The sequence below is a fragment of the Hypanus sabinus genome, chromosome 7 (genome assembly GCF_030144855.1).
Source record: "Hypanus sabinus isolate sHypSab1 chromosome 7, sHypSab1.hap1, whole genome shotgun sequence".
Taxonomy (NCBI): domain Eukaryota; kingdom Metazoa; phylum Chordata; class Chondrichthyes; order Myliobatiformes; family Dasyatidae; genus Hypanus; species Hypanus sabinus.
Genome location: NC_082712.1, coordinates 72,046,589 through 72,056,587, shown reverse-complemented (window position 1 = coordinate 72,056,587; position 9,999 = coordinate 72,046,589). Strand labels below are relative to the sequence as shown.

At 39.6% G+C, this 9,999-nt stretch overlaps 1 protein-coding gene across 1 annotated transcript in view; it reads right to left on the bottom strand.

Annotated features, from left to right (window-relative positions):
• Positions 1-353: 353 nt before the first annotated feature.
• The window catches only part of LOC132397475 (neuronal acetylcholine receptor subunit beta-3-like), a 28,103-nt gene continuing 18,457 nt past the window's right edge, over positions 354-9,999 (bottom strand). The window contains exons 5-6 of the mRNA XM_059976305.1: positions 2,451-3,333; positions 354-512 (exon numbers count right to left, since the gene is read on the bottom strand). Of these exons, the coding sequence (XP_059832288.1) occupies positions 354-512; positions 2,451-3,333 (1,042 nt within the window). The remainder of the gene's footprint in view (positions 513-2,450; positions 3,334-9,999) is intronic.

Here is a 9,999-nt window from a genome sequence, read left to right as displayed (position 1 = left end):
TAATTGTTCAAAGAGAGGTATGATTAGTGGAAACTTTTTGTAGTGACTGATTTATTCAGAAGAGTGCAATCAATCTGGAATAAGGCCACTATCCAACTCTTCAATCTGTTTTTCAAAATCCATGGAAATCTGATTTGTGTGCACATAATTTACCACCAAATTCTTAGGATTGCTGACATTGGTACTTCCATGGCAATCTAATGAAAAAATCCTGCTTATTATCTATGTAGATGCATTTTCTCATGCCTTTCAAATGATTGCTTATTGGTTCTCCTTTACAACATAGTTGAATCTAGTTAACAAGTGATATATTAGTAAACCAACTCCAAAATATTAATGGACCATATCTTAGATTAATTATTATAATTCACACTGGGCATGATGACATTGCCTTCCCATTTTTGAAGTGCCGGTGCAAATATTAGTATTGATCCAAGAATGGCCACTAGCAAAAAGAGCCATAAGAAAATTCGGTCGAGAACTTGAGCTACAAATTTCCAGTCTTCCACAACCTGAACAGAGAGAAAGCACAATTAAAAACATAATCTGAACATTATCTTGGAAAACATGAGATTTATAAATGGAAGATGAAAATTAAAAACATAATCTGAACGTTATCTGGGAAAACATGAGATTTATAAATGGAAGTTTGAAATATAAACTCTATTGATAAGAGAGATGGAGTGATATACATCTACCAAGCCACCAATTCCTTCATGGACTAGGCAATTTTTCTGACATATGAGGGGATAAAGAATTTGGTGAACAGAAGATGATATGCATCAAATATTGGCAAATTAACAAGCAGATTAATGAATGGCATATTGAGCAGACATTAAGGATGAATTGATGGACTTCTGGAAAAAGAACACTGCTGCCACTTTAAAAATCCTGACCAGTCCTCTAACTATTCCTCATTTGGCATCAAATTTATATTCTACAGCCTCTTGTATATCACTGAGTTGATGAATCATCTATTTTTCCTTTGAATTAAAAAAGGCATTTGACATCAATTAAGTTATGGTGCTAAGATGGATGGGCCATTTTCAAAATTTATTTTGGTTAATGGCAAAATTGTCAACCTACACTCTAAGTTCAAATGACAGGTTTCTTGGATTTGAATTTGGGACATCTAATGCATGGCATAGGAATTCCAAGGCCATATTAGACTGAGTCCTCTTGCTTTAAGATAAACAAAGAATGTATCTAAATGCTTATTATAATGCATCCCCAACTGGTCTGGACTTCAAGAAATCTTACTTTGCTGCTCTCTCATCAAACGTTAGTTTTGGAGCAGATAAACATAGAATATAAATCAGTCCAACACAGGAACAAGCCAATCTGCTCACAATTTTGTGCCAAACCAATTAAATTAGTAATCAAATGGCTAACTCTTCTGCCTATATCCTACAATCTTCCTCAAACTTAAACCTGATCTAAATGTCTCTTGAAGGTCTGATGTGTTTGCTTCTACCACCACCTCAGGCAGTACCTTCCAGGCACCCACCACTCTGTATTAAAAACTTGCCCCTCTCACCTCCTTTGAAATTGCTTTCTCTCTCACCTTAAGTGCATGCCCTCTGGTCTAAACATTTCAACCCTTGGAAAAAGATATTCCCTGTCTACTCTATCTATATGTTTCATAGTCATATAGACCTCGACAGATCTCTATTCAGCCTCCGCCACTCCAGAGAAAACAACTCAAGTTTGTTCAGCTTCTCATTGTAACACATGCCCTCTAATCCAGGCAAGATCCTGATAAATGTCTTTTGCTCCCTCTCCTTAGTCTTGATGTCCATCCTATAATAGGGTGAACAGAATAGCATGCATTATTCCAGAAACAGCCTGACTAGTTCTGTAAAGCTGCAACATAACTTTCTGGTTTTTGAACTCAATGCCTTGACTAATAAAGGCAAGTATGCCATATACCTCTTAACTACCCTAACCACTTGTGCAGCCACTTTGAATATGGACCACAAGATCCCTCTGCTCACATACACTGTTAAGGATCTTGCCCTTAACACCGTACAGTTTCTTTGTTTTTGCCCTACCAAAGTGCAACACTTCACATTTGGCTGGGTTAACCTCCATCTGCCATTTCTCTTCCACACCTGCAACTGTACTATATCACACTGTGTTCTTTATCATTCTTCTATGCAATCCACAACACCACCAAACTTGCTAATCCACCCATCTACATTTTCATCCAGGTCACTTATATACGTCACACAAGAGCAACTTTTTGAAATAGAAAAATGAAAAGGAAATTGTGGCATACTATTTCTAAGAGAGGTCTCAGTGACTTCAATACTAAATGACCAATTATTTTTATTGCTTTAAGTTGAATCCAGATAGCCAGCATCATTAAATTAAGTTGCAATGAATAGATCTTACTGTATTGCTCGATTTTGACAACCCCCAATGTTATTTTTTGTGTACAATGTCCTTACCTCACGAATGGAATGTTCCTTCTTTATGTGGCTTGAGATGTATCTGACTGATTCTGCAGCCTTTTCAAGGATGGCCACCATTGCCTTTTCATTGTTCCTAACTGAAGCATGTTGAGGACTTTCAAAGGCTTTTTGTTTTCCCTTTGGACTGCTGGGGGCACTTCCTGGACAGTGGTAGCGATCAGAATGGCCCCTCATACACAGAAGTCTGGGAAGGGTTTGAAGGAATAGCTTTTTGACCCATGGTGCCATGGGGTGGTAAGTGGTCGAGGATCGATGATGTACATTTATAACAAAAACAGTGACAATGATCGAGAGGGTGACAAAGATCATAGTAAACAGCAGGTATTCACCAATCAAAGGGATGACCCTTGAGGAGGAAGGGATTATTTCTTCAATAAGGAGGAGGAACACAGTCAGGGAAACTAGAACTGAAGTGGATAATGAAAGTTTTTCCCCTTCATCTGATGGTGAGTAAAATACCAGGACAGTTAGGAGCGATAAACCAAGACAAGGGACAATCAGAAACAAGGTATAGAACAAAGGCAGACGCCTCAGTATAAAAGAGTAGGTGATAAATGGATAGGAATAATAACCATCCCTTCTCGTCCCTTTTATTCCAGTAGCATTTAATATTTCCCACTCTCCATTGTCAAAGAAGTCCTTCTGGTCCACATCTTCATCCACTAGAATCAGGTCGACCAATCCACCATCATAGGTCCAAGATCCAAACTTCATTGAGCAGTTCTGTTTGTCGAATGGGAAAAAGGTGACATCTATTGTGCAAGAGCTCTTGTAGCTTGCAGGAGGTGCCCACCTCACTGTCCCGTTGTATTTCACAATAGCCTTTGTCATGAGGGAGGATTCAAAATGTCCATCTGCACTAAAGGTAACAAAACATACAGGTGAGCACAATAGAGCAGCAAGCAGCAACATGATATCTGGCTGGCTCTTGATGGATGTTTCCTATTGAAAAAAATCAAAAGATCATGGCCCCCACTTATACATATTTACCTGGCTCAGGTGCAGAGGGTCAATTCATGCATTCAAATGTGTACTCTGAGCAGTGAATGAGATGTAGTGTGAAAAGTAGAACTCCTGCCCCAATAGCGTTTGACTGAAAGCACAGTCCAAGTTGGAACTTCGTGTTTAGTTGAAGCTGTCATTAAAGTTAATGGATTTTAAATGTAATAGCCAAAGTCATTTTAGACTGTTAAAAATTAAAGTGACTCTAAAGTTAAAGAATAAAAATGTTTAAAATGCTTCTTATAATATTTTAAAACTCTTAGGAATCATTAAATACATTAAACTGAATCAAAATCCATTTGAATCCTTGTCTCCAGGTATAGAATCCAATGTATCAATGGAGTGTTAATTCATGCACCAAATGAGCATAGGATCAGAGGCACTTGCTCAGTCTAATGCTGGGGAATCCCAATAAGGCTCTGGATTTCACAGGAGTTCTACAGCAGAGTACAGTGATAGATTCCTCCCTCTGTTTCAGACAGCAAGTCTGCAAATTTGATTTGACTATTTGACAGCTGCAAATTCTGTTCTGATTTCCCAGCCACAGCCAGCATGACTTGGCTTCCTACACACTGCTACACGTTTAATTTAAAATCTACCTCCAGTAGAATGTTCTTCCAGAAATATCCTGGAATCACAAGGTTTTCTCAGAGAAATCCATTCCTCTTGAGTAGTGTAAAAGTGAAAAAATGAAGTGCAGGTGCTGGAAGTTTGATATACAAACAGAAATTGTTGGAATGACTCAGCAAATGAGGCAGCAATCATGGAAGGAGAAATTGTCAATGTTTTGGGTTTGTGTCCTTGAGTTTGCAAACCAATTCTTGAATTTGTATTATATAAAGCACTAAAGAAGGGACTTTAGTATCTATAACAGACTTCCTGAATTCAGTCCTGAGTGTATCATAGTCAATTCTCCAGGTGCATTCCTTGTGCTAATATTGAGAAAGGCAGCTTATTTCAATGCAGGACAGAAAATCTATCATAATGATGTTGCCTGATGCTGCCTTTGAACAAAAGCCTTTCTCCTGCTTTTTTTCTTGTGATGCTAAAAGTTTGGAGAGATGGACTCAATATTCATCTTTGTAGATAGCATTGTGCAAAGCAGGCCTAAATATAATAAAGATCTGGGCATGGAGAGATGATTAACTATCATTCAAGATTCAAGGTGCAAGAATTTTTTGTCATTCCCAGTACACAAGTGTAAAGGGGAATAAAATCATTGTTACTTCAGACCTGATGCAGCACAAAATACCACATTGAGATAAAGAACACAATAATAAAAAAACACAATAAATCTAAATACACAAGATAGGTTATATACAGATTGTCTATATGTCCATGAAGTGATGCTTGTGTCTGTACATAAGATGACTGACAGAAAATGATATAAAAGTAATGGTGGGGGATATGTAGGGATAGGTTAATGGGTAAAGGTGGTGGCCAACCTTACTGTTTGGGGACAGTAACTGTTTTTGAATCTGGTGGTCCTGGTGTGGATGCTACAGAGCCTCATTGGAATGGGACAAACAATCCATGAGCAGGGTGGGTGGACCTTTTTCCAGCACATTCCTGTATATATTTGTCCTTGATGGTGGGTAGGCTGGTGTCGGTGATACATTGGGCAGTTCTGACTACCCTTTGTTGCCCCAGTGCAGTTTCATATCAGAGGAGATGGTTTTTAAGTCAGTGCGATACTCCAGCTGCTTTCCACAAACATTTTCCTGGGGCTGACGAACTATAAATCCAGCTAAAGGAACAATTCCAAGGTTTTGCTGACAATGAGGTGAGATAATCTGGGCAGTAGTGTTATAGGAACTGTAGGAATGTTTGAAGCAAAATTCCTCCCTCTGCCATCATGTCACAAATTGGTAGTCAGGAATAGAGCAAATGAATGGTGACTTTTGTTTCATGAAGCACTGAGGCTAATTCAGCATTGGCAGCATTATGGAGAATGTGCAACTCAGGCTATGTCCACACTAGACCGGATGATTTTGAAAACGCCGGTTTCGTGTAAAAACAATAGGAGTCTACACCAAGTGTTTTTGAAAATACTTCTGTCCACATTAAATTGGATATTTCGGCGAATCTCCTCCTACTGGGCATGCGCAGGATACATCTACCGAAAACAAATGACATGTTTGGTGTCAAATCTCGCCGTGAAAGACTTGGTGCGCATTTGTGTAGTTACAGACTAGAAAAACTTAAACGACAGACAGCTGTTGGCTCTCACGCAGGAGGACTTAAAACTAAAAAAAAACAAATACTGGAGCATATGGAGGCAACCAACAGGGAGTTCACGGACAGTATGACCCGGCTGATGACGAACATTGAAAAATTGACGAACTCTGTTGCATTAATAAAGCACCTTGTTAAATGTATAAAACATGTCTGCATCAGTGTTATCTTGTATTTCCATATAATGTTACATTAGGCCAGGGGTCGGCAACCCGCGGCTCCGGAGCCGTATGCGTCTCTTTCATCTCTGTGCTGCGGCTCCCTGTGGCTTTGGAAAATAAATGCTGAGTATTTAATTAAACTGTATTTTATGTTAATTTGTTAATTTTTGAAATGTAATTCTAAATTTGAAGATTATGGTGATCTTGTGCAATCTAAATAAAACGTGTTTTTTGTGGCTATTAATGTACGTCATCACTGCCAATGCCTGACAATGCAGTGCCAGTGCGCGATTTCTTTAATTTTTCGATCCAAGGTAGGCTAACTATGGAGAATTCTAAAAAAAGAAAAGTGACTGAAGAAAACAGAACGTTTAATGATACGTGGGCAGATCCATTTGCTTTCACTGCTGACGAGACTGGTTTACCGGTATGCTTAATATGCAATGAGAAACTAGCAAACAACAAAAAGTCAAAAGTCGCAAGACATTTCCAGAATAAACATGCAGCCTTTGCTCAAAAATATCCAGATGGAGATGAGAGAAAAAAAGCCGTTTCGGAACTGATGCGGAAGGTTGATCTGAGCAAAAATCATTTCAAGAAGTGTATGAAGTCTGGAAAATCAACTACATATGCTAGTTTTGTTGCCACTCAGGAAATAGTCAGGCACGGGAAGCAGTTTACAGATGGTAAATATATAAAAGGATCTTTCATTAAGATTTCAGAACATCTATTCATGGACTTTAAAAACAAGACTGAAATTGTGCAGAAAATCAGGGATATGCCCCTCTCTGCAAAGACTGTCAAAGACAGAACCATAAAAATGGCAGAAGACATCACAAGACAGCAAATTAAAGACATCAATTCAGCTGTGGCCTACTCGATTGCCTGTGGCGAGTCTAAAGACAAAGGTGATATTGAACAAATAGCGCTGTTCTGCCGGTATGTAAACTCTGCCGGGCCACAGGAAGAAATGATTGAGTTGATACCTCTAAAAGGCCAAACATGGGGGGAGGACATCTGTGAGGCTGTCTTGAATTGTTTAAGAGCCAAAGGAATAAAGACTACCCACCTGGTGTCAGTAGCTACTGATGGGGCCCCAAGTATGACAGGAGCGCACAAGGGATTTGTGGCTTTACTGCAGAACTCGCTGGACAGAAAGCTGCTGACTTTTCACTGCATCTTGCAGAAAGAGGCACTGTGCGCTCAAACATTTCCTCCGGAATGCACAGAAGTAATGGATGTTGTCATTCAGATTGTCAATAAAATAATGGCAAAACGTTTAAATCACCGTCAATTCCGTTTGTTACTGGACAAGCTGGAAAGCGCGTATTCTGATCTCCTGCTGCACAACAAAGTCCGGTGGCTGTCAAGAGGGGAGGTGCTGAAATGCTTTGTCGCGTGTCTGGAAGAAGTGAAAACTTTCCTGGGCAGCAAAGGTCTCACCTTTCCTGAGCTGGAACAGCCAGAGTGGCTGGAAAAGCTGCACTTCATGGTAGACATGACAGCGCACCTGAACTCTCTGAACACAGCTCTTCAGGGGAAAGGACGCACAGCCCTGCACATTTTGGAGGATGTTTTGGCATTTGAGCGCAAGTCGACAGTGCTTGCCAGAGATTTACAGAAAGGCACATTGACTCACTTCCCCAATTTGAGAGAGTTCAAACAAGCTCACGACATGATAAACTCGGAGTATTTACATTCTGCAATCATCGCAATGCAAACATCTTCTGGGAAAGCGTTTCTGGGAAACGCTTCTGTGAGTTCAGAGAGGAAAAAAAACATATTATACTTCCCAGTCACTCCCCTAAGCATCGATCCATCCCTACTGAATACGACTGCATTGGCAGGTGTGAGTCAACCTGATCTTGAGATGGAACTGGCCGACATAGCCGACAAAGACATATGGGTGTCCAAGTTTAGACACTTGACAGCAGACGTTGAAGATGTTGCCTGTCAGAAGGCCGTTTTTGCTCAGAATCACAAATGGAGTGATATTGAAAACCTCCCCAAATCGGACAAACTTGTGTTCAAAACATGGAATGCTATCCCGACATTTATGTAAACATTAAAAAGTATGCGCTTGGAGTCCTGTCGATCTTTGGATCCACATATGTATGTGAGCAGGTGTTCTCCAACATGAACTTTATTAAAAACAAACATCGCTCACGCCTCACAGATGACAGCTTGCGATCCTGTGTAAAGATGAAGGTGACGTTATACAGCCCTGATGTGCAGATGCTGTGCGCTGAGGTCCAGGAGCATAAATCCCATTAACCAAGTATGATAAATATTTTAATTGCCTATTATTTTAAGTATATTCATATTTTTTCATTGTTCAGTGAAATGGTCCTTTTATTTTTCAGGTTGACAGCTGGCTGACGTTATTTTTGGTTTGCTGCTGGCGGACAATTTAAGTTCGGCGTTTTTCATAAATACAAGAAGGACTCAAATAGACATTGAGTATTTTACTTAAAAGTAAACTTCAACCCAACGTCTTTTTTTCGGAGTTCAATATGTTTTTGTTGCATGCAGAAATGTAATTTCGTTTTCTCTGCAGGAGTTAATCGATTTCATAAATGCAACACATTATAGTTTGTTTATACATAGCATGAAGGCAAAAAAAAGTGTTGTATGCAGTGTTATTTCATTTTAAATGTCAAACGGGTTTTGTGGCTCCCAGTGTTTTCTTTTCTGTGGGAAACGGGTCCAAGTGGCTCTTTCAGTGGTAAAGTTTGCCGACCCCTGCATTAGGCTGTTACACATCTATTGTCAGAGAAGTACTTGCATAAATAGGTAAACCACCTTCATACGAGCAAGGACGGAAAACAGGGCAAAGTGAGTATACTTATTTATTCTGTAAGTTATGGGTCAAAGTATTTGGTGAGTACATTTCTAACTCTTCTGGCTTCAGTCTCATTGCTGTCTGTTCTGTAATTATTAGGTTGCATTCAAGAAAACAATGAAATGGCGTGCTGCTGTCACCATCTGTTCTGGCATGTTATGACAGCATTTTTAGATTTCTCCAGTTACCCGATCCACACTGCTCCAGCCAATCTGGTGTTTTCAAATTTACACACTCTGGAGGGCGTTTTAGAAAAGCTGCGTTTTCAGGGGAGGAAAACACCATTTTAGTGTGGACGGAATGTCAAAACGAAGAGAAAAAGCTTGGTTACGGATTTATCCGGTCTAGTGTGGAAGTAGCCTCAAATTTGTCACCTGGAGCAGGCTTGAGGGGCTCTACAGCTTATTCCTCAGGCCCTGCCAGAGAACAACTTCACACCTACAGCAAGTACCTGTGGAATGCTGAACAGACATCAAAAGAGTATGGGGAGAATTTCAAAGTTCAAAGTAATATCAAAGTACATATATGTTACCGTACACAACCCGGAGATTCATTTTCTTGCAAGCATACTTAATAAATCAATAATAGAATAATAAACATAATAGAATCAATGAAAAACTGCACCAACTTGGGCATTCAATCAGTGTGCAAAAGACAACAAAATGTGCAAATACAAAAAGAAAGAATAATAATAATAATAATAAATAAATAAACAATAAATATTGAGAACATGAGATAAAGAGTTCTTGAAAGTGAGTCCATATGTTTTGGACAAATCACCATTTTCTTCAGCATTTTGTGTAAAGATGCTGGCTGGCCTGCTGAGTTCCACAAGCATTCGTACGTGTTCCATTGGTTGTGGGAACATTTCAATAATGGGGCAAGGGAATTTGAGTGAAGTTACTGTATCCCATTTGGTTCAAGAGCCTGATGGTTGAGGGGTCATAACTGTTCCTGAACCTGGTGGTTACCTGGCTACAAGGAGAAGATGAATCTCAGAGGTATATACTGCATACATACTTTGATAATGAATTAACCTTTGAACCTTTGCTGTGAATCCTGAGACTCCTATTGCTTTGGTGTTCTTCTGTTGGTGCTTTTGAAACTGCCCTACTCTCGCTTTTATTTCTCTGCCTCTAGCATCATGCACTGTTCCAATGTGGCCTAATGTGATTTTGAGGAACAGCATTTATCCAAGAGGTTATCAGTCAGTAAGCATTGACTCTGTTTTCCTCTCTCCACAGATAATATCTGGGAGTTTCCTGCATGCCCTCAATTTTCAGTT